A 26,088-nucleotide genomic window follows, 5' to 3' on the forward strand; every position below is an offset into this window, starting at 1 on the left:
TAGGAATACAGGCTTTTAAACCCCAACTCCATGAGTAGACCAGCCAGCTTCTCTGAATTTCTGAGTACCAGGTGAACCTGCAGGGTGTCATGTCAGAAACAGAGACTTTTTTTTTTTTATAGTGAAGATGTCCTTGATGACTGTGTGTACAAATACACATACGCACACTTTTTTAAAAAAAAAGTTAATTTCCAGACTTTATGGACATCGTGCAGATTCTTTATCACATCACAGTGTTATTTTTCTTGCCTGCATTTCCCCCCACTTTTTATGGCTTTGCCTGTATTACCACATATTTATTACAGAATCCTTTGACACCAGTGTTCTGGCTGATTCCTCGTCAACCCTCTGTTGTCTCCCTCTGTTCCCCACCTAACTCTCTCTAAGTGGGCAGGCTTGTTTTTGGTTATGATTTGCCCCAAAAGTTATAAAAGTACATTGGGATCATAGTTGCCTTTGATGGTTTCTGCAGTAGAACCAGTGGTGCCAGTTGATTTCTTGAATGGCTGCCCCCATAAATTGGGAGTAGCTATTGGAAGTGCTTTGTGAGCTTATCAGGGAAATGACAGGACTGAATAATGATCTGTCATGGGCATGATATGGGGGGTGGTGGCACATGTGCCATCATTTGCCAGTGGCCCCGGAAGCCCAAAACTCTGTTTATATACATGTATTAATTGTTTCTTTGGTTGTCCAGCATTGGACTCGTAAATGGCCTTTTGTATATATCAGGGTTCCTCACCGTTTGAAGTAGAGTTTCAATACCTACTTTAACAGTGGCTCAGCCACTTATATTTACAAAAGGTCTCAAGATTTCTTACTGGTAGAATTATTTAGATTCTGTACTTAATATTAAGCAATTTCACTCTTGAGTCATAATTTCCAGAGTGTGCTCTCCCAGTATATTCTAATAGAGAGAGGTTCCCAGGATTTGGACCACGGACTGTATTGAGGAAAAATGCTGGTTGCTAGGTATTAAGAACTGATGTAAATTAGTAAGAAAAGACAGATGATCCATTGAAAATGTGGTAAAATAATAATAGGTAATGTTTGCTGAGTGTGCCAGACCCTGTGGTAAGTGCTTTAAATGTTGTGTTGGTTGCTTATCGTAGTTCCCTAATGAGATCATTATGATTATCCCTATTTTGTGCTTGAGGAAGTGAGGCATGGAAGCTCATTAAGTTCCCTGAGGTCACCCAGACGTAAGTGATGGAACCAGGACTTGAGCTGAGTCAGTCCGACTCCAGAGCCTGTCCTCATAACCAATGTGTTGTAAAGGTCAAAGGAGATTTCCGGATCTTCACAGAAAGGGAACACAAATTCACATTGACAGATGTAAATTATTTTCAGGTACCACTTTTCACTTCTGAGATTCAAGTGTGCCTCTGGCAAGAAGGTGATGTATATACTTATATTAATGGGATGTATAATATCTTTTTTTTAAAAAAATGATGTTTAACAGCTGTTGGTATCGTTGCCTAAATCAATTATATTATTAGTGTTGCAGAATGATGATACTCTAATTGTATTATTATTTTTTCATGTATTAACTCTGAAACTTTTTTTTTTTTTTTTTTTGAGACAGAGTCTCGCTCTGTCCCCCAGGCTGCAGTGCAGTGGCGTAATCTCTGTTCACTGCAAGCTCCGCCTCCCGGGTTCACGCCATTCTCCTGCCTCAGCCTCCTGAGTAGCTGGGACTACAGGCACCCACCACCACGCCCGGCTAATTTTTTTGTATTTTTAGTAGAGACGGGGTTTCACCGTGTTAGCCAGGATGATCTCGATCTCCTGACCTCGTCATCCGCCCGCCTTGGCCTCCCAAAGTGCTGGGATTACAGGCGTGAGCCACCGCGCCTGGCCTATAACTCTGATACTTTTATAAAAGAGATTTACTCCTGATAATTACTTTGCTTTCTGGAAGTCACTTTATCCAGGAAGGCCAAGATAAGTCCTTGTTTGTTTTCCTTTTTTATCTATTTCCAAAACAGTAGTCCCCCAACTTATTCATGGTTTTGCTTTCTGTGGTTTCAGTTAAATGGAAAATTCCAGAAATAAATAGTTCATAAGTTTTACTTATTTATTTTTTCTAGAGACGGGGTTTCACCAGGTTGCCCAGGCTGATGATCCCAGGCTCCTGGGCTCTGCGATCCACCTCTCAATGTGCTGGGATTATAGGTGTGTGCCACTGTGCACAGCTATAAGTTTTAGATTGTGTACCATTCTGAGTAGCGGGAAGAAATCCTGTGCTGTCCCACTCCATCATGCCTGGAACTTGAATCAGACCTTTGTCCAAGGTATCCATGCTGTCTATGCTACTTGCCTGTTAGTCACTTAGTAGCTGACTTGGTTATTAGATGGATGGATCATAAGAAGGGTGCCAAGAGAGTACAATAGGATAATTTGAGAGAGAGAGAGAAACCACATTCACATAATTTTTATTACAGTACATTGTTATACTTGTTCTACTTTGTTATTCATTGTTTGTAATCTCCTACTGTACCTGATTTATACATTAAACTTTATTATAGGTATGCATGTATAGGAAAAAGCAGAGTGTATGTAGAGTTTGCTGCTATCCACGGTTTTAAGTATCCACTAGGGGTCTTGGAAGTATGCCCCATATATGAGGGGGTCTACTGAAATAAGTTGGTTCTCTTTGTGTATAGTTTTCACCTTTGACTTGTGTAAATGCATTACTTAGTTAAAAATAACTAAAAATAATCTTTTAAGTTGAAAATGAAACACACAGAAGATTTAATTAGAATTGAAGATTTTGACTATATAACTTTAGTGTTCTAACAGAAAGAACTAAAAAAATGTAAAACTCCACTCAGTTTGTAGTAATTTGTAGTAGTTTTATTTAGGGTAATATGTGTAGTAGTTTTCTTGATTGTAGGATATAGCATATGTTACTCAGGAGGTTCTCAAATTGTTACAGGAAAGAGGTCCCAATCCAGACCCCAAGAGAGGGTTCATAGAGCTCGTGCAAGAAAAAATTTAGGGTGAGTCCATGGAGTAAAGTGAAAGCAAGTTTATTAAGAAAGTTAAGAAATAAAAGAATGGCTACTGCATAGACAGAGCAGTCCCAAGGGCTGTTGGTTGCCCACTTTTATGGTTATTTCTTGATAATATGCTAAACAAGGGGTGGATTATTCATGCCTCCCCTTTTTAGACCATATAGGATAACTTCCTGATGTTGCCATGGCATTTGTAAATTGTCATGGCGCTGGTGGGAGTGTAGCATTGAGGACGACCAGAGGTTACTCTCTTTTTTTTTGAGACAGTCTTGCTCTGTCATCCAGACTGGAGTGCAGTGGCGCGATCTCGGCTCACTGCAACCTCCGCCTCCTGGGTTCAAGCAATTCTCCTGCCTCAGCCTCCTGAGTAGCTGGGATTACAGGCATGTGTCACCATGCCTGGCTAATTTTTGTATTTTTAGTAGAGACGGGGTTTCACCATGTTGGTCAGGCTGGTCTCGAACCCCTGACCTCGTGATCCACCCGCCTCAGCCTCCCAAAGTGCTGGGATTATAGGCGTGAGCCACCGCGCCCGGCCCACCAGAGGTTACTCTTGTGGCCACCTTGGTTTTGATGGATTTTGGCCGGCTTCTTTACTGCAACCTATTTTATTAGCGAGGTTTTTATGACCTGTATCTTATGCCGACCTCCTTTTTTATCCTATGACTTAGAATGCCTAACTGTTTGGGAATGCAGCCCAGTAGGTCTTAGCCTCATTTTGTCTAGCTCCTCTTCAAGATGGACTTGCTCTGGTTCACGTGCCTCTGACAAAATGAGTACACATTGAATCCTCCGGGAGGGCTTGTTAAAACAGATTGCTAGGCCCCACCTTCGGTAAAAGTCCCAGTGCTTTACCATACTGGTAACATAGTCCACTGCACAAAAAGGTTGGGAGTCTCTGCTTTGGATCTAATGCCAGTCTGCAGGAATTGCCAGGAGAGCAGAGAAACTATCGAAACAGCACCACAAAGACCCACCCAAACCAGTCATTATTTTTTTTTTTTTTGTCGAACAAAAAAAGAGAGGTTGGATGGTGCTGTTATGTTGCAAGGGACACACTCAAGATACACATGTGGTCTTAGATACTGGTTTGGATAAACCATCTATGAAGGATCTTTTTGAAAGATCTTTGGAGGTCTTCTTTTAGAAACTTGATTATTGCCTGAGTGTTAGATGAGATTAAAAAGATACTGAAATGGAAAGGTGGAGGCTGGGCACAGTGGCTCACGCCTGTAATCCCAGTGCTTTGGGAAGCTGAGTCAGAAGGATCACATGAGGCCAGGGGTTTGGGACCAGCCTGGGCAACATAGCGAGACCCCATCTCTACAGAAAAATACAAAAACTAGCTGGGCGTGGTGGTGTGCACTTGTGGTCCCAGCTACTTGAGAGACTGGGATGGGAGGATTTCTTGAGCACAGGAATTGGAGGCTGCAGTGAGCTATGATTGTGCCTCTGCACTCCACCCTAGGTGACAGAGTGAAACCCTGTCTCTTAAAAAAAGAAAGGTGGAGATCAACAGCTTAAAAAGTTGGTAACAGTAGTATCTACAGTGTAATCTCATCTTGTGTATGCAAAATGCACACTTGTAAATATATGTGGGTGACAGTGTTGGAAACGAGCTTTATTAAAGTGTTAAAATGGTCATCTCTAGATGATGGAGATATGCTTTTATTTTCTTGGTTTGGCTAGTCTTTGTTTTCTAATTCTTTACATTGCACGCCTACTGTTACTGTAAAATAAAAATCATTTAGAAAAAAGTCATCTTTTCAGTGAGAATGTCATTTACCACACTCTTTAAAAGAGAAATCCACCCAGCTACACCTCCACCGTTTCGTATGTTATGTCACTGTTTCTTATGTTATTTTTCTCCATAGAAATTTTCAACAGCTAACATATTCTATGTTTTGCTTATTTATTTTTTCTTCCACCCACTAGTACGTAAACTCCATAAGGGCAGGACTCTTTATTTTGTTCTGTTTTCCCCAGCACCCTGAATGCTATCAAGCACATAGTAGGCACTCAGTAAATCTTTGTAATTAAATACATGAGTGAATAATATCCAATGTCTATGTATATTGGGTTATTGAAGGAAAACGGTGAGTTCCAGTCCAGTTTAAAAACCATTGTGCAAACTATTAAAAGTTCCAACCAGGCCTAGATTTATCTAGGCAGTAGGTTTCTGTTTAAGATCTGTCTATTTCCAGTATTCTCTTTTTTTAATGGAATTAGTCTTAAGGAAATAGGAGGAGACGAAGCACTGGTTGGGATGGACTTTCTTCCTTGATATGCTTTTTCGCCTCCGCATTCCTGCATTCCCTCCTGAGACACCAAATGCAGTTTTTCCAGTGCTACTGTGGTGCTGTAACATGGGCAGTGTATTGGAAGGAATACGTGTATTAGGATTTCTTAGCAATATTATTTTCTCTCCCTTGTGTATTCTAAAGAGCAAGGACCAAAAATCCCAACCCTGCCTGCTTTTATGTAGCTAAGAGTAGCTTTATACATTTGCAATTGATCTGATGATTGGGAACTCTGATTAAGTCAAATGTTATTCCCCCAACAAAAAGAAATCCATTCTTCTCATAGTTGACCAGTGTGTTAAAGAAAAAAGTATTCCAATACTTGTTAAAATGGTAAGGAAGACTTTGTTTAAGAGTGTTGTGATGAGTTTCAAGACCGTCACAGTACGGGAGAAAGATTGGGCTCAACTCCAGATACAACAAGAACAAGTAGAGGTTTATAGTTGAAGAGGTTGGAGAGTCAGTGGATGGGAAATTACTAAGAGAAGACATCAAGGGTAGCGAGATTCTCACTAAAGGACCCTGAGAGGATTCTTGTTAAAGGCAGGCCGGGATGATCAGGTATCACCTGGCGGATGTTGGAAGAGAGGGGTTTGACCAGATATCGTGGGTGGGATGCATTCTCTCTAAACTGACTTTGGGGGATTCTTGCTGAAACTCTACAGGGACGGACACTGAAGGCTAAAGTAGAGGCCCCCTCGAGAAGAGGGCTCAAAGGAACGTGACTAAAGGTTTGGTCGAGAGCATCTTTGCTAAGTATTAGAAAAAATTATACCCAATTGTTATATTTTGATTTTTGTCAATAAAAACGTGTGTGAGTATTTGTATCCTCTCATTATGTAGGTACCTACATCATATTATGGATCTTACCTCTTGGCCTGCAAAGCCCAAAATATCTGCTGTCTGGCACCTGGCAAGTTTCTTGACTTTTGCCCTGGAGTTTTATTACTCTTTTCGTGAATTTTAACAGTCTTACATTTAAACAAAGTTTACCATTGATAGGAGGACCTTGTGCTCATTGCTCTGAGAGTGCTGGCTGCAGGCAGAAAGAGCTTATCTAATTTAGCACACATTGTTTTCCAGTTTTTTTCCTGGATGTTTTCAGCTGGACACCCAGAATGTCTGCCCTGCCTGTCTTTTTCTGACCACTTGTTTGCCTTTTCCCTCCCTCCCTTGACCCATTCATGAACTCAGGAACACCCTCACTATTGGTATCTCGGTTCTCTGGGGCCATCAGGTGTAAACTGACTAGAGGATCTGCTCACTCTCTGTGCCTGGACTTCCGACCTACAGCACTGTGAGCTAATAAACAGGTGTGGATTTATGCAGCTCAGTTAGTGGTAACTTGTTACACAGCAATAGAAAACAAATACAGATCTTTGCAAGGTTATCTCACTTTAAATGATTTTCCCCTTCTTTGTCTGCCCTTTAAATTTCCACTAGTTTTGTTTGTTTTTCTTTTTACAGCAAAGTTCAGAAATGTTTCCCCTAATCATCTTACTTTTCAGCGACATTGAAACTCTGTATTCCCTTGGAATCAGTTACATATCCCTCTTGTAGCACTTAACACTTAATGTACACTTGTGTAATATTAGTCTTTGAGGTCTGTTTTTGTATTTCTTCTGTCACTCCCAGGACACAATAGTTGCTCAAATATATTCTGAAATAATGAGTAATAGGTCCAACATCAAGAATTTTGGCTGAAGAAAAATCAGAGACTCAGACCCTCAGGATGGTACCAGTAGAAAGCTTTCAATTCGATTAAAATGCCAAATAAAATGACTTTTATTATATTCATAAATATTAAGTGTCCAGTGTTCTTTATTGATATACAGACACCTTAAAAAATGGGTTGTCTTTTCTCTTGAAGCTAATGTGTTCATAAGATAAGATGAAGTGTTGTTTAATAAACAGTTTTTCATTTTTAGGCATTTTTGAAAGATATCTACTATGGCATTAAAAACGCTTCAATTTGTCTTAATGAAATGCTATTTAATTTCATGTAAACTTACTGTTTAATGCTAAGGCAGAAAAATAGGTTTTTCCTTTTTATTTATGACACTGCTAAATAAAGAATTGAAAATAGAAAAAAAATCAGGCCTCCTTTATTTTTTAAAATGTCAGATCTTTGATAAGAATGCCTGGAAACTTGAATGGTTATTTATTGAACCATTTCAGGAGTTAAGGGTAACCACGAGCCCAGATTGGAATCTGTTGTCTCAGTGTAATTATTAATGGCAACTCTTTTTATCCTCAAGTGTGTTTGATGATAAATTGTATTGTGACCTTATAGTATATGCTACCTGTTGATACGTTTGACTTGCTGTCCCATTTTGAATAATTGTTAACCTTGCAGAGATTGAAGTTAGAAGTACTATTGTAGATGGTTTGGGAAGGCAGAATATACTGAACTCTCCCCCATTCACCAAATCTGTAGGAAAGATATTAAAACCAAGTGATGGAAGTACCCACAAGTTTTCATATCTGTTTAGAAACTTGAAGGATCATTTCTCTATTATGGAATTTGGAAATTTTAGTAGAATGTGTCCAGCTATGCATCTTTTTCATCAGTTTCCCTGGCTCATAGTTGGTCTTACAAGTCTCTCTTCAAATGAAAGATACTACCTTTTTGTTATTTTTTTTTGCTCATGTACGTATTTATATTTATACATTATGTTTTTGTTGTGGGGAAACATACATGTTTATCCTTTTAACTATTAGTGTACAATTTAGTGCCATTAAAGACATTTGCCTGTGGTGTAACCGTCATGATCTATACCCAAAATATTTTCATCGTTCCTGATATGGTTTGGCTATATTCCCACCCAAATCTCATCTTTAAGTATAGCTCCCATAATTTTCATGTGTTATGGGAGGGACCTGGTGGGAGATAATTACATCATCAGCTGTTTCCTCCATACTGTTCTCGTGGTAGTGAATAAGTCTCATGAGATCTGATGGTTTTGTGAGGGGTTTCCCCTGTTGCTTGGCTCTCATTCTCTCTTGCCTGCTGCCACGTAGGATGTGCCTTTCACCTTCCACCATGATTATGAGACCTCCCCAGCCATGTGGAACTGTGAGTCCATTAAATCTCTTTTCCTTTATAAATTACCCAGTCTCAAATATGTCTTTATCAGCAGCATGAAAATGGACTAACACAATTCCCAACATAAACTCTGTGCCTATTAAATAATATCTCCTCAATTTCTCCCTCCCTCAGCCCCTGTAACCTCTCTTCTGCTTTCTATGGAGGCATTTCCTTTTAGTTCTTTAATTATTGCCACTCTTCTCCTTTTTTTCTCCCAGGGGACTTCTATTACTTGCATATACTGTAGGGGTCTTCATGATTTGCTTCCCAGTAGTGGCTTTTGTTTACTGAATTAAAGTAAAATTATGTTTTCCCCAAATTTTTAATTTTCTGTGCTGTTACTGAATCGTCTTAGGTTGACTCAGGTCTGTCTGCTTTTGTATTTCTGTACTGTTACTTTCTGTCCCCGCTGATAGCCCCATGTCCTTAAAAGCGGATTTCTGGATTGTTCCCACGTTTTCTCTGGCCTCTAGATCCCTGAAGTAGCCATGCTTTTCTCTGCCTCCCATGGCCCTCTTCACACTTGCGTTGGGTTAACCCCTTAGCCTGCGAATTGTACGAGGCTCAGGGGTGGTCCCAGCCCCCTGAAGCCTGGTGCTGTAGGCACCAACCGAGCTCATCTGGGGAGTTAAATGGTGTCAGATCTCCACAGCCTAAGATTTTGTCTGTTGATTCAGGGGGTGCCAAGGCTTTGACCTTTTTTTTTTTTTTTTTAAAGCTTCATAAATTAGTTTGATGTGCAGTCAGAGTTGAGAACCAATGTTCTGCACCAAGGGTAGGCAAACTCCTGCTGTCTAGGCCCGGCTAGTAAATGTTTTAGGTGTACAGTCTCCGTTGCAGCTACACAACCCTATACATGTGAAAGCAGCCATAAAACGATTCACAGATGAGTGAATGTGGCTGGGTTCCAATAAAACCTTGTTTATAAAAGCAGTTTACAGGCTACAGTTTGCTGATCCCTGCTCTAAACAAATCAGCACCATTGTCCCTGTCTATGGATTCCGACACTGAAGGTCAGAGCAGGGATCACTTGTCACTTAAGTTTATACTAGTGTCAGGTAGCAGTACGGATTCAGATCTAGGCACCCTGAAATCCAGCACCCCAACATCCGGCACCCCAAGCTCTGGCTTCACCTGCCAGACTTTTGCCTTTTGCTTCCCAGGTGCCTGGCAGCTGTAGTTCAACATTCTGTAAAGTGGGTTTGGCAGGTCATTGTAGTGTTATCACTTCAGAGAGTTTCTTGGTTAGATAAATTGGAGAAATGTTTAACAACACAAATTTGAGTAAGTATCTTCAATTTAGGATGGTTTTATTTGGCAGGTAGTGCTTGCCGAATGCATTTGGGCAAAGAGCTTTTTGGAGAGGCTATGTATTCAAACTCTTGTCCTGCTCCGTGGGTCTCTTGTTGGTGAAAATGGTATAGTGTTTCCAACTTTAGATGAGTACAGTGTGCCGTCATCCTGCTTTATCATTAGATACCACTTATACTTATTTAGACCAAGGGTCACCAACCCCCAGACCTTGGACCGGTACTAGTCCGTGGCCTGTTAGGAATGGGGGCCGTACAGCAGGAGGTGAGTGGCGGGTGAGCAAGCATTACTGCCTGAGCTCCACCTCCTGTCAGATCAGCTGAGCGTTAAGAATTCTCATAGGAGTATGAACCCTATTGTGAATTGCACTTGCGAAGGAGCTAGGTTGCATGCTCTTTATGAGAATCTAATGCCTTTGAAATCATCCCTGTTTCCCCCATCCATGGAAAAATTGTCTTCTGTGAAACCAATTCCTGGAGCTAAAAAGGTTGAGGACCTCTGATTTAGAATATGTTGTCTCAGTTTAAATTTTGCTCATTTAAAAATACTTATCTAAACAATATCTGTGAAGTTGTAGGTTTGGGTTAGTTTATTTTACCGTGTTGGTGAAAACATGTTAGAGGCATGTTCATGAACCCCAGAGGTGTTAACAGTTGGGAGAGACTGGTGTGGTGGAGCAGATGCTGTTGACCTTCTCAGGAGAGAGCACAATAGCCCAGCCTGGCTGGTATTCAACCAGAAGATGCTGGTAATGAAACGTCCACTATCAGCTTTATCATTCTCTAGCTGTGATGTCCAGTTGCTTGGATCTTAGAAAGCAGTCATAGGGCCTGCTTTAAGTGCTTCACCACACATTCTCATATATATTTACAAAAGCCTTGTATTGTCCCTTAGAGAGGCCTGGGATGATATAGAGATGAGGCATTAAGTAACTGAGAGGTTAAGAACTTGTCCAAAGTCATGAAGCCAAATCCTGGTGTTCAGATTCAAATTCTAGTATTTTGTATTCCGGAGTTTGCCTTCTGTGATTACTGTTAAATGCTCAGTAATTATTGAGGGAGGGCGGACACTGGAAAAATGACCCTAAATACAAAATAGGTTAGAGTTGCCAGCCAGGGAACTGAACCACATCCCCACCCCTCAGAGGTTCCCCTGCATCTGCCTCCCTTTCTTTGAGCTGTTGGAGCAGGATGAGTATGGCACTTTAAGAAGGGTTGTGGTCAGGGACATCTGACTGTTTATAGAGGACCTGGGACTTTAGATTTTGGTTGATGTATGAGGTTTTCTTGTTTTACGCAGATACCCTTGTGATTAAAAGTAATAATGGCCAAGCTTTTTTCTATGAGTTGTAGCTTTCCCTGCATGACGGGGAAAAGATGGGCTAGAAACCAAACCGTCCATGAATCGCTTAGCATCCAGAGAGGACATATAAAAGAGGATGGAGGCCCTACTTTTAGGAAATGACCCCTTTATGGCCCCCTAAGTGGATATACAGTGAGTCGCATCTGTTTACTTTTTCTCCTTTCCTTTCAAAATTCTGTTGAAAACAATAGAAGAAACATAAAAATATGAAAAAGATCCATAACAGGGCTGAAAAATGAGAAAGTTGCTCCAGAGACCCCAGAAGCATTGAGGACGTTGTGGAATAAATAAAGCAGATGGGATCAGATTGATGTTGAAACTCCACAGCAAAGGAACTAGGAACTTACAACCCAATAGAGACAGAAGTGGGAATAACTAGAAAAATGGATTTTCTTAACAGCATCCTGGATGATTCCCAAGAACTGAAACCATAGGGGGTGGCAACAAAAGTGGCTAATAAGAGCGCCTGGCCAGGAATAAATAACCTGAAACAGCTGCTCCAGTTCTGCTCTCAGTCTGGCTCTGAGGGGATAGTGGTCCAGTTTGCTTCTGCAACAAGGCCATTTAGCTTAGTTTTAAATAATCTGGGAGATTGCCAAGGCAGAATATAGTGGGCGACTGTATAGCAGGAGGGAGAAGTTGTAGTGGGTGCCAGTTATCTTTTGTGTCTCCATCTCCATGGATATGAGGTTTCTGAACCTAGAAGTAAAGGCAGTTCATTCTCCAGTTTATTTTCATGTGTGCTAAAGAAACCCTCTGCAGCAACTAATAGTGAGCATTCTAGCCCCACATTTGTAAATATGAGCCAGCAACCAAGAAGGATCATCAGACATTTGAGAAGAAATCAACAGAATGAGAGGCCACCAAACCAGTCCCATGGAACCACTGGGGAAAAGTTAACACAGGAAAATTCTAATTCATAGTCTGAGATCCAAGAGCAGAGCAACTGATAAAGAAAAAAACAAAGCATCTCATGGGAAAGGTAGAGCAAAGGAAGAGTTCTTACAAGTTAAGTGTGGGATTATAATGTTAAAAAGCTGTGGTGTGGGCCGGGTATGGTGGCTCACACCTATAATCCTAGCACTTTGGGAGGCCAAGGTGGGTAGATCACTTGAGGCCAGGAGTTCGAGGCCAGCCTGGCCAACATAACAAAACTGTCAGGTATGGTGGCCCATGCCTGTGATCCCAGCTATTCAGGAGGCTGAGGCAGGAGAATTACTTGAACCCAGGAGGTGGAGGTTTCAGTGAGCTGAGATGGCACCACTTCACTCCAGTGTGGGTGACAGAGCGAGACCCTGTCTCAAAAAAAAAAAAAGTGCTGGTGTGGGGTCAGTAGGTGGGCTGAAGGAAGAAATAGAAACAACTAAGGACTTAAGAAAATTAGTCTTCTGGAAAATTAAGCAGAGGATTTATTCCAAAATTCAAGTAGAACGTTATTAAGATGAGAATTTTGAAGCAGTATTAAGAAATGTGAAGGTTGGAACTAGGAGATGGAATATCCAGCTAAGGAGCAGATGGAGAAAAAAAAAAGGCAGCCTAAACAATTCTTTGATTCAAGGATGCCATCAACAGTCCGATGCTTATTTCCAAACAACTTTTCAGCGAGGGAGCCAGAGATGTAATTATTTTTAAGAGCTGGTTTCTCTAAATGTGTACATATTTTTTTCCCACCCCATGAAATGCCACTTCCTTAGCACCTCTATCACCCCTAGCCTTCTCATTCTGCGTCACCTAACCATTTGTGTTCTGCATGGTGTCATTTTAATACAAAGCTGCTTACACTTTTCTTTTTTTTTGAAACAGGGTCTCACTCTATCACCCAGGCTGGAGTGCAGTGGCGTGATCTCAGCTCACTGCAACCTCTACCCCCTGGGCTCAAGCGATTCTCTCGCTTCAGCCTTCCTAGTAGCTGGGATTACAGGTGTGCACCACTACGCCCAGATAATTTTTGTATTTTTAGTAGAGATGGGGTTTCCCCATGTTGGTCAGGCTGGTCTCGAACTCCTGACCTCAAGTGATCCACCTGCCTTGGCCTCCCAAAGTGCTGGTATTATAGGCATGAGCCACTGCACCTGGCCTGCTTATACTTTTTATTTGAAAATAATTTCAAACTTACATGACTATTAAAAGAATAAGAATAATGGGTAGAACCTCTGTCTATTTTTTTACCCAGATTTACCTGGTTTTCCTATATTACTAGCATTTTACCCCTTTATTTTTTCTTTTTATATATGCATGGAAAATATATTTAAAATCATTTTAGGGTATATTGCCTGCATTGTAATTGCACATTTTTTTCATAAAAGTAATCTTGACTTTAGCATCTTTAGGTTGTGATAATATAATTTGGATGCCTGTGTTAGGTTTTGCATTTTTTTATTTGGGATTAATTTAACAAGCTTTAAAAAAATGTAATCATGCATCATTGGAAGTTTAACTGTTTTTCTTATAAGTTAGCTGGCAGCTGACCAGAGTTGTGAGCTACTTGAATGATAGTTCTCTATGACACACGAATGAATCCCTCCAGCCTCTCCTCAACATCAAATTCTGAGAGATTTGCTATTTCTCTGCCTTTAATTATGCTGACTGTCATAGCATATGCAATCTTCTATTACACGACTGTTTATTTCAGTGCTGCGTCATAGTGAAACCTTAATGTATAAACATTAAGCCGTAATTAAGGATCCAGACTTAAAATTCAACCACAGTTTGTGTGTGTGCCAACAATGACAACTACCGATAAATGCTTAACTTCCTCCTTTTCCTAAGAGCTGGAAGATTCTTTTGCGATCAGTTTTAAGATGGTTTTAAGTTTAGAAGGTCTAACATGTAGAAAAAGTATCTTAGGACACTTTTATTGCAGTATGAAGAGAAGAAAGAACACCAGACATACTCTGGTAGAATTTTTGATTTCCAAAAAGAATCCCATAAGACTTAAGAAAGAATAAGGCTGGGACTGAGATTTATATTTCTGATCTGCACCACTGCATGCCAGTAAATTATAGGTGCTATGTCATTATGTCCTCAGGGAAGGCTCTTTGAACATAGAAACCTAAACCCAGTTTTATTTTTTACTTCATTCGTTGCACAGATGTTCTGGGACCTTGTCTGTTGGGTATCCTGGGAAGCACATGCCAGAGTGGAGCTAGGAGTTTAAGATGTTTACTAGGGGAAATTACTGTGAAAAATAAATAGGGAAAACAGAAGCAGGCATGAGAAGTCTTCAGATGGGAATTGGAGGTCTAGCACCTGTGAAAGGAGAGGGGAAGGAAAGGTCTGAGACTGTATTACAGCTATGACAAAGGCTTGGCCAGCCCTTTGCAAAGCTCTGGTAGAGACTGCCCACCAGAAGTCTACTGGGTAGAAATGCAGAGCCCTGCTACCACTGCTGTGCTCAGTCATTGGCTGGGGACTGCCTGCAAAGTGCATGGCTCTGCTTGAAAATCCTCTAGACGTCTGAGGCTGGGGGCTCTCAGCTAACTGCTCTCCTGCCCCAAGGCCTCTTTTAGAAAGACAGCTGAGTAGGGGCATGTGGCTGCAACAGTCACTCATACTTGACATTGCTGGAATGTTAACTCTGCCATTTAGTCTGTATGTGAACCTCAGCAAGTTAGCTAATTTCTTTTGCCTTGCAAATTTTTGGTAATTGTTTTGAAGGAAATAATATCTACATCATGGGTTTTGTTTTGTTTTGTTTTGTTTGAGACAGGGTCTTGCTCTGTCGCCCAGGCTGGAGTGCAGTGGAACTCTCATAGCTCACTGCAGCCTTGACCTCTTGGGCTTGAGCAATCCCCTCTACTCAGTCCTCCAAGGAGCCAGGACTACATGCTCACACCACCACGCCTGGCTATTGTCTTTATTTTATTTTTTTTAAGAGTTGGGATCTCACTGTGTTGCCCAGGCTAGTCTCTAACTCCTGGGCTCAAGCAATCCTCCTGCCTCAGCCTCCCAAATTGCTGGGATTATAGGTGTAAGCCACCAAACCCAGCTATATCACAGGGTTCTGGTGAAGAATGATTGAGTATATTCACTGCACAATATGATCACTCAGATATTCACCATGATGTTCTTTTTTTGTGAGGATGCAATTATGGTCAAATTGTAAAACATTTTTATACTTTATGTATTTTACTTTGTTGTGAGAGAAGTGGTAGATACACAAATGCCTGAACAGAGTGATTTCAAATAATGAGAAGTGTTAAAACAAGGTGAATAGAGTGAAGGCAAAACATTTCTTGACACACAAGAGCTAAAGCATACCACCCAGAATTATTTTCTGCAAAAATGAATGAATGAGTCAATGCATCCAATCAAAGGAAGAGACATTGATGAACCAAGTAACTAACCGTGCTTATGACAAAATTTATTTAATTGCTGATACCATGTGGAATTAAATGTAGTTTTAATATGAAGAATGATCAAATGGATGGAGAATTTTGAGATTCAGTAGATACTCTCATTTTTGCTAGTAAGAATTATTTTAGAAAATAGCATTTGATTTGCATTTATCTGAAAACAGAATAAGCTGAGACAGAGTAAAACAGGAGTTGGCAAACTTTTTCTGTAAAAGATCAATTAGTAAATATTTTAGGCTTTACAGACCAGAATGTCTGTTGCCACTACTCAGCTCTGCTGTCCTAGCACATCCTCCATATTTGATAACTCTTGGTCGTATTAAAATTATATTGTAGGAGGTATCTTCTGAAAGGGAAAATTTAGGGGAAATCCTTTGTACAAGTCTGTTTTACTCTAAAACTTTCACAAAAACATACAAACAAAAATAAAAAGCAGCCATCAACAATATGTAAACAAATGGGCGTGGTTGTTTTCAACAAACCTTTAAGGGCATTGAAATCTGAATTTCATACAAGTTTCATGTGTCACGAGGTATTGTTCTGATTGTTTTTCATTCATTGAAAAATTTAAACACTGTTCTTAGAGGTCTTAGGCTTTAAAGAAAACCAGTGGCTGGTTGGGTTTTTTCGCTTCTGAACTAGAACTTTGAAGAATGTTGGGAGTCACCAGTTTTCATGACTGGGGTAAATGAAGGAAAGCACTGAAAATTTATTTTTGAGGAGTTAACATTCCTGGTTTTTGCTTATCACAGGTGGCTCTAAAACTTTAGGATGTGTACCAATTGAAGTTAGTGACTCACCTGGCCCAAAATCTAGCCAACCTTCCTTTCTTATCTATTTTTCTTGTACTTGATAAACAGTGTTGTAGCAATAACACATATTATTATACAGGCTAACTCTAACACATTATCAATTTACATTAGTACAATTTGTAAAATGGCAAATCAGAAATGTCAAGGAGTGGAAATTTTTATTGTTTTGAGACTGGGTCTTGCTCTGTCACCCAGGCTGGAGTGCAGTAGCCAGATCATAGCTCATTGTAAACTCAAACTCCTGGGCTCAAGCGATCCTCCTCCTTGGCCTTCCAAAGCACTGGGATTACAGGCATACTAGGGCCTCAAAGAGTGGAAATTTTAAATGTGTAAATATATGCCTTGATCTTTCTGTGTGAATACCTAAAGTGCTTCCTCTCCCTGAGTCCTACAACACTCCATCTTTCTGGTATTTCATTTTGTAGACAGACAAAAGAATTCCATAAAATCCCCTATTATTGGAAGCAACGTTAAGTATACAGCAATTAGCTTTTACAGACAGTAGTGCAATGAATAATTTTGTTGTATAAGTATATAATTAGATGTAATATGTGATATATTTTGTACAAATGCAAGTATGTCTTTTAAGGTAAATTTTCAGAAGAGGAATAAATGGATGAAATAGTGTATATATGTTTATACTTTTACCCTCCATAGTTTTGTTTTGATTTTTTTTGTTTTGTTTGTTTTTAAGTGACCGAGTCTTGCTATATATATCACCCACGCTGATCTTGAACTTCTGGGCTCAAGCAATCCTCCCACCTTTGCCTCCTGAGTAGCTGGGACTACAGGAGATAAGCTACCATGCCCAGCTGATTGTACTGATTTATAGCAAAATATGAGTGGCTGTGTCCCTCAGAATATAAAATGTATGATCACATTTTTCCCCCACTGTGAAAAGTTATTTGTGACATCTTGTTTTAATTTGTATTTCCCTCGTGACTAAGGTTGTCGTACATCCCTTTATTTGATTGTGATCCATTGGTGTTTATTTTTCCTGAACTATCTGTTCAAGGCTTTTGCCGATTTTTCTTTTTTCTTTGTCTGGCAAAAGATTTTTAAATACTTTAAGTTCTGAGATACATGTGCAGGACGTGCAGTTTTGTTACATAGGTATACATGTGCCATGGTGGTTTGCTGCACCCATCAACCCGTCATCTACATTAGGTATTTCTCCTAATGCTCTCCCTCCCCTAGCCCTCCACCCCCCGACAGGCCCCTGTGTGTGATGTTCCACTCCCTGTGTCCATGTGTTCTCATTGTTCAACTCCCACTTATGAGTGAGAATGTGAGGTATTCGGTTTTCTGTTCCTGTGTTAGTTTATTGGGAATGGTGGTTTCCAGCTTCATCCATGTCCCTGCAAAGGACGTGACCTCATCCTTTTTTATGGCTGCATAGTATTCCATGGTGTACATGTGCCACATTTTCTTTATCCAGTCTATCATTGATGGGCATTTGGGTTGGTTCCAAGTCTTTGCTGTTGTGAATAGTGCTGCAGTAAACATACGTGTGCATGTGTCTTTATAGTAGAATGATTTATAGTTCTTTGGGTATATACCCAGTAATGGGATTGCTGGGTCAAATGGTATTTCTGGTTCTAGGTCCTTGAGGAATCGCCATGCTGTCTTCTACAATGGTTGAAGTAATCTACACTCCCTTCAACAGTGTAAAAGCATTCCTATTTCTCCACATCCTCTCCAGCATCTGTTGTTTCCTGACTTTTGTTTTGTTTTGTTTTTGTTTTTTTATTTGAGACGGAGTCTTGCTCTGTTGCTCAGGCTGGAGTGCAGTGGCGTGATCTCGGCTCACTGCAAGCTCCGCCTCCCGGGTTCACCCCATTCCCCTGCCTCAGCCTCCCGCGTAGCTGGGACTACAGGTGCCCACCACCATGCCCAGCTAATTTTTTACATTTTTAGTAGAGATGGTGTTTCACTGTGTTAGCCAGGATGGTCTTCATCTCCTGACCCCATGATCTGCCCACCTCGGCCTCCCAAAGTGCTGGGACTACAGGCGTGAGCTATGGTACCTGGCCCCTGACTTTTTAATGATCATCATTCTAACTGGTGTGAGATGGTATCTCATTGTGGTTTTGATTTGCATTTCTCTAATGACCACTGATGATGAGCTTTTTTTCATGTGTTTGTTGGCCGTATCTATTGGGGAGGTTTTGTTGTTTCTTAGTTTTTTTTTTTAAAGAATTCTTTGTATGTTTGGAAAATTAGTCCTTTGGCTTAATAGGAATTATAAATATTTATTTATCTTTTAACGTTGCTTATGCATTTAAAAACAATCAAAAAGAAATTTTTAAAATGTGCTACATTTTCAAATTTCCTATTTGCTCTTTTCCTTAGTTCTGGGAAATCCTTAGTTATTATGGGTTGTAAATCTGCTTTTCTTCTGTTTTTCCCTTTTGTCTCTTTCTGAGGCTCATCTCTGCCTTCATCTTCATAGAGCCTTGAACTCTGTCTTCTCTTCTTCCTTTTAAGGATACTTGCATTGGATTTAGGGCCTACCCTAATCAGGATGCTCTCCTCTCTAGAACCTTAACTTAATTACAACCACAAACACTCTTTTTCTAAACAAGGTCACATTCACAGTTTCACATTCACAGGTTCTGGGTGATGCCTTTCAGCCCACTTCAGCCATTCAACCTGCTACAATAACCCTATTTGATTATCTGATTTTTCCCTACAACAGTTGATGCCCCAAATTATAGCTTCAACACATTTGATCTGAATATTTAGTACTCTTGAAATACAGTTTTAAATTTCTCTCAAAAGAATAATTATTTTGTGCCTTCTGATATACAAGGTGTGAGTGTTGTCAACAGTTTTCCATGATTCACTCCATTCTGGGACTTGCAATAGCAAGCAACTGAGAACTTCTAATACTACTTAATTTTTATTTCTTCTGCTCCATAAACTTTTGATTTTTTAAAAAAGTATGTATAGTAAGTCTCACTCCTGTTTTTGTATTCCAGCATAAGCGATATACCAAACTAAAACTTGGTACTGTGTTAAATGGTAGCAATGGACATCAAAGACTTCCTTAACGGTGTTGAAATTCAAGAGGCGAGAGCTCCAAGTAGCGTTCCTAAGCATTGTCTATAGATCATGTGGCGGTAACGTCATAGAATAGAACAGAAATGGGTGTATATAAGCTTTATGACTTCGGTCAAGTTTTATATTTTTCATTTACTTACCTCCTAGAAAGTTTGAAATTTCAAAGATGTCAGCAGAAATACTGATTATGAATGGGTTTTAGGTTTATAATGTTACATGGTATTACGCATTTGCTAGGTTCCACAGTCCCCCATTTCAAAATTGAGTATAAAAGCTGTCTGCAGAGTAGATTTATTCATACTGATTCTGTTTTCTCGCACAAAATCCTTAAACACATCAAATAATGTGTAGACTGAATACATTAACTTGAGGTTGTAAACTGTATTTTTAAGGTTACAGTTACAACTTTTTAAGTGTGATGAAATGTCTTCCTTTTTACTTTCCGCAATAAAATCTATTATTTCTCGTACTAAAGCTTTTATGACTAAGGAAATGACAGTCCTTTGGCCAAAGCATTCCTGAATTGCAGTGAGTGTAATTCAGCCACTACCCTGGCCATTCTTTATAAGCTACTCATGTTTGGGTTTCATTCTTTATTCAGAAACAGAACACTAATGTCACTGAGCTTGGTCGTTTGTGTAGTTTTCATTTCCCTGTTGTTTAGTTTATTTTAAATTCTTAGTCACTGCAAAGTTTGACAGCTTTGCTCATTAAAACATAGTAATTAAATATAGAAAATTAAAACTAGCTGGAAAGGATCTCGGTAATCACTCTAATTTTTTTTTTTTGTCTTAAAAATGAAGTTGAAGTCTACCTAGAAAAGTGAAGTGACTGTCACACAAACTGAATCATTTATTCCCTGTGGGGTTGCAGTTAAAACCCTAGACTCTGAATACAGCACCATTGTTATTTGCACTACTTTTAGTGCCTGTGAAGTTTCTTTTTTTTTATATATACTTTTATTTTTCCGTGATTACAAACACAACTGAATATCAAATGCACAAAGTAAGAATTATATGGGGAAAAAAAATCAGATACGTTCATATATATATCACCTTTTCAAGGCTATTTCCATCCAGAATAACCTTGGTTTGCCAGGGCCAATAGAAAGAAGTCACAAAATCGCCTTTAATCAAATTTGTGTGTTTGCTTTCTTCTATAATTCCAATACCTCCACCATCAACGACTTGAGATAGCTGCCAAGGTGTTATATAATCAGCGCCAGTGTCTTCATTCATTCTACAACGAAAGCTGTCACTTCACACTTGGAAGGTTTCACAGTGGCCAGGCAGAGGTGCTCCTCACTTCCCAGAAGGGGCGGCCGGGCAGAGGCGCTCCTCACTTCCCAGAAGGGGCGGCCGGGCAGAGGCTCTCCTCACTTCCCAGACGGGGCGGCCGGGCAGAGACGCTCCTCACTTTCCAGACGGGGCGGCCGGGCAGAGGCGCTCCTCACTTCCCAGACGGGGCGGCCGGGCAGAGGCGCTCCTCACATCCCAGACGATGGGCGGCCAGGCAGAGACACCCCTCGCTTCCTAGACGGGGTGGCAGCTGGGCAGAGGTTGTAATCTTAGCACTTTGGGAGCCCAAGGCAGGCGGCTGGAAGGTGGAGGTTGTAGCGAGCCGAGATCATGCCACTGCACTCCAGCCTGGGCAACATTGAGCATTGAGTGAGCGAGACTCCGTCTGTAATCCCAGCACTTAAGGAGGCCGAGGTGGGCAGATCACTTGAGGTCAGGAGTTGGAGACCAGCCTGGCCAACACGGCGAAACCCCGTCTCCACCAAAAATACGAAAACCAGCCAGGTGTGGTGGTGTGCGCCTGCAATCCCAGGTATTTGGCAGGCCGAGGCAGGAGAATCACGGGAGCCTGAGGCAGGGAGGTTGCAGTGAGCCGAGATTATGCCACTGCACTCCAGCCTGGGCAACAGAGGGGGATCGTCTCAAAGAAAGAAAGGAGGGAGGGAGGGAAGGAAGGAAGGAAGGAAGGCAGTGCCTGTGAAGTTTCTAACGTCAGTCACTATATAAATATTTATTGAATATAAATAAATGTGACTCTTTAATCTCAAAGCATAAATTATTTACTTGTTTTTATTTCTAAGATAAACTCAGCCTCAAGCTGTACTTAGCAATTAAGATCCTTATATTTATTACCAGGAGGAAAAATACTTAAAAAATAAAAGTCTTATTTTAGAGATTTCAAAAGATATTGCAGGATTATAAAGAATAAAAGATAACTTGGCCAGGTGTGGTGGCTCACACTTGTAAACCCAGCATTTTGGGAGGCTGAGGCGGGCGGATCACCTGAGGTCAGGGGTTTGAGACCAGCCTGGCCAACATGGTGAAACCCTGTCTCTACTAAACATACAAAAATTAGCTGGGTATGGTGGTGGGCACTTATATTCCCAGCTACTTGGGAGGCTGAGGCACAAGAATCGCTTGAACCTGGGAGGCAGAGGTTGCAGTGAGCTGAGATTGTGCCACTGCACTGCAACCTGGGCGGCAAGATCAAGACTACATAAAAAAAAAAAAAAAATACCCAAAACAGAAAAGCCCAAAAAGAATAAATTAATAGAAACCTCATCACTAAAATAGCAATCATATTGGTATGTTTTCTTCCCAATTATTATTATTTTTGACTCTGCATAGTCAAAAATATCTTTCCAATCAGGGATATCAGTTTTGATGTTTACTTTTTAAAAGCTTGTAAGCATTTTTCTTTTCATCAGGTTTCCTTTGAAAGAATCATTTTTATTGGAGGCGTACAATTTTGTTGTTTGGATGTATTATAATTTGTTTGACTCTTCTTATAACTGACCTCTTTGGGAGTTTCTAATTTTTGTCTGTTATACGTCATGCTGACATAAAGTCACTGGAAATACCTTTTGTCAGTTTGGTGAGTGCCGGCTCAGGATGGATACTGTTTGGGATAGCCAGGGTCATAGGCTCTTGGTATGCTCTGCCGGGCTGCTTGGGAAATCTTGCTCCAGAAGTGAGCTTTGAGTCCATGTGTGAGTCTCAATTCCCTTTTGCCTGTACTAACTGCCTTTTAAAAACAACAACAAATCCTTTGCGGTTTTGATGAGAGGAAATTGTATCTTAATCGGATTGTTTTTGATCGCCATGTTGTCTTGGTTCCAATGATTGAAGACTCATCCTTGCTTTAGTAACTAATAAACAGCTTTGTTGGGTGGTGGGGGGACAGAATACAATCCAGTAATATACTTGGATCGTAAGATACATCTGGACTTCAGAAAACATTTTTTAAAAAATTTGTTTATTTCAGTAGATTTTGAGGGAACAGGTGGTGTCTGGTTACATGAATAAAGTCTTTAGTGGTGATTTCTGAGATTTTGGTGCACTCATCACCCGAGCAGTGTACACTGTACCCAGTATGTAGTCTTATTCCTCATCCACATCCCACCGTTTCCTCAAAGTCCATTGTATCTTTCTTATGCCTTTGCATTCTCGTAGCTTAACTCCCACTTGTGAGTAAGAACCATGTTTGGTTTTCCGTTCTTGAGTTGACATGTCAGAAAACATTGAAATGAGGGAGGATGTGCGTCTTAGAACCCAGGAAACAGAATTTGAAACTTAATGGATACTCATTGAGTGTGTCATGCTTTTTCTAATTCCTTCTACTGTTCGTGAGGTAGATTTTATTCTTCCCATTTTATCAGTAATGGAACTCTGTTACTGAGAGGAGGTGTGACTCACCTAAAATCAACATAACTTGAAAGTGATAGAGCTGGGGTCGAAACCCAGGTATGCTTCACTTTAGGAATTCCTAAAAGAAAAGGCTCTGGTGTGTTAATCTGCAGGGATTTTAAAATTTCACTTAGATCAAAAGAAAATCAAATGTCAAATGGCTATTTTGTTTTAATACAAGGAATCCAAGTTTTTTTTAGACAAAATAATAATACCCGAAATCTTCTGACCCAGAGGTACGCTCCATTTACATTTGCATATACAAAGAAGTGCTGTGTTGCATTGTCTCAAGAAACGCTAGCTCACACTGTACCCATTGTGAAGGGTGCCCCTGAAAGTTATGCAACGCTGCGTGTGATGGAGAATTTTCTGCCCCAGATGCCTGTAGTGTGCCTCGTGACCAACATTAGTGTATGTTGAAGAACTTGGCGTTTGGAGTAGGAACTGCTGGGTTCAAAACCTGGGTCTGCCATTGGCTAGTGTAATCTTGGGCCCTTTACTTAACTCTTTTGTGCCTTGGTTTTCTCATTTTCCTTACCTTGGTATTCCCACTCCCCAATTCAGATAACTAGCATTTTCACCTCATTCGTGGATGCTCATTATTGATATTCAGGCTCCAAAAGCTACATAAAGTTACAAAGCCTAGAGAGAGTGCCAGATAATATGAAGTCTCTTCTCAGGCAAGTCCGGCCTTTGGGATAGGCGCAACTATGATTTCTTTGAGTCAGTTTTTGTTTTCAATTTATTTTTGATAAAGATTGTTCTAAAGCATGACATATGATATTATGATTCAGCTACCTGTGTTTGTCTGTGAGTGCATGTGAAAAGCATATTTTTACACAAATGGACAGTAGATTTGTATATTGTTAAATTACAAATAATATTCAGCCTTATTGAAATGATATCTAGAAGATACCTTATTTCTTTATAAAGTCAGTATTTTACAAGATCATAGATTATGCATTTTTCTGGTAAGTTTCCAGTTTAAAAATGTGTATTCAACTTGCATAATTTGATTAATTATATAAATGTGCATGGTATGGTATTCTTTATGCTTATGTTGAACTTAGAGCTATTACATATTGACTTTTCTCTCTTACAGTTTTGATTATGTGTGATAGAAATAATTTAGATGTGACAAGATGCATGAGTAAACTACTTTAAATAGTTGGTTTCTCAGAGAAAGGGGAAGGCACTCACTTTTTTTCAGCCATCTCAAACATTCTGGCTAATAAATGATGTCTTAGAATTCCTCATAGGTTTAAACATAATAAGCTAAATTACTTTAATATTGGTAGTGTATATTAGGCAACTTATTTTTTTTTGATATTTTTTAGGATTCTGAGTAACAATAAGATATCCGAGCTGAAGAATGGCTCATTTTCTGGGTTAAGTCTCCTTGAAAGATTGTGAGTATTCTTTAATTATCATCTCATTATTATTTTGTTTAATGCATTTTCATTGTAAATCATTGTAAATCTGTGACTAAACTCCCAACTATTCAGAATAAAAATTGAGTTTTTCTAACATTTTTTAATGAAAAATTTTAAGAATTTTATTCTAAAAAGCAAGTAACTATCTAAATTCTGTAAAGGGCCAGATAGTAAGTAAATTGGGTTTTTACACCTGGCCACAAGTGACTCACCTCTGCCGTTGAAGTGTGAATGCAGCCTTAGATAATAAGGCAATGAATATTGCCTAAGACAATACTTAGGAATGATAAATGACTTGATGTGGATGTCTTCCAGTAAATCTTTACTTATACCAGAGGTCATGGACCATACTTTGTTGACTTTAAGTATGCTAGCTTAAAGCATCCATGCTGTGTTGAAATTCTGTATACAGAAATATGTATGCCATGTTAGGCCATTCTTGCATTGCTTTAGAGAAATACTTGATACTGAGTAATCTATAAAGAAAAGAAGTTTAATTGATTTGCGATTCCGCAGCTGTATGGGAAGCATGGAGCTGGCATCTGCTCGGCTTCTGAGGTGGCCTCAGGAAGCTTACAATCATGGTGGAAGGCCAAGCTTGCATGTCACATGGCAAAAACAGTAGCGTGGATGTGACGTCAAGGGGAAAAATGCTTGTATAAACTTTGATATTTTATTCAGATGTCTTTAACTGTGATATATTTGTAAATATATATTTTTCTTAGTGATTAGGTCTAGTTTTGCTTATATTACAGGTAGCACTCATTTTTGCTTTGGTGAGTTTCAGATAATGGACATTTAATTTACTTGTATTCTGAATGCTATTCTGGGATCACATTTCAAATTCCCCTGTTAACTCATGCATTTAGGATAAAATTTCACAATACGTAAGGGAGCTACACTGTGAGATGTCTCTGTTTCTGTGGAATAACACACTGTCCTCATTTTTCTCAATTCTCTTTGCTCAGCTTCACTTTCTCCACTTCTCTGCCTGGCTTTTTCTTGACTGTTTCACCTAGAGGCTTCTCCTGCGATTGAACTCACGCAGGACTTCATAGCTTAGGTTCCTGATGTGTATGTAAATATATATGATCTAGTGTTCTTCATTTCTTTATGCATGTCTCTGTTCTTTTCTTTTAGATCAGATGTCTTTAAGTTAGGTTATATACGTGTGTGTGTGTATGTATGTGTGTGTCTATATATATATATATATATATACACAGAAACACAGGAATATTTTTAAATGTTCTTGGCACAGTCGTAGCACTTTATTTCAATATTCCTATCATGTTCCATGTCGTCCATGTGCTTTAGAGTATGCTGATCACACCCTTGGCTCTAGGCCTGCCTCAGCTAAGGACGGTCCTTCACACACATTCCATGGTCACTACTGGTTCAGGAATGGACATTTGGGACTATCAGGAAAGCAGACAGGAAGCCTGGGAGGACCTGTCAAAGCAAGACTGCCTTGGATCATTGTGTGAGACAGTACATTCCTATTATGTTTTCTGTTCCCTGCAAAGAAAAGTTACTGGGTTGACAGATACCATTTGCATATAACACAGTGTCAGGCATTTAGTATGTGCTTAGTTGATAATGAAAGGCATTAGTGTGGTCTTCCCTTTCGAAAAGGAGGATGGCAG

General features: G+C 39.9%; 1 protein-coding gene across 2 annotated transcripts in view; it reads left to right on the top strand.

The window, feature by feature from the left end:
- The window catches only part of ADGRA3 (adhesion G protein-coupled receptor A3), a 130,783-nt gene that overhangs the window by 18,253 nt on the left and 86,442 nt on the right, over positions 1-26,088 (top strand). For both annotated transcript variants that reach the window (XM_032135627.2, XM_032135628.2), the window contains exon 2: positions 24,350-24,421. In XM_032135627.2, the coding sequence (XP_031991518.1) occupies positions 24,350-24,421 (72 nt within the window). The remainder of the gene's footprint in view (positions 1-24,349; positions 24,422-26,088) is intronic.

The sequence above is a fragment of the Hylobates moloch genome, unplaced genomic scaffold (assembly GCF_009828535.3).
Source record: "Hylobates moloch isolate HMO894 unplaced genomic scaffold, HMol_V3 SCAFFOLD_17, whole genome shotgun sequence".
In the NCBI taxonomy this organism is placed as follows: Eukaryota; Metazoa; Chordata; class Mammalia; order Primates; family Hylobatidae; genus Hylobates; species Hylobates moloch.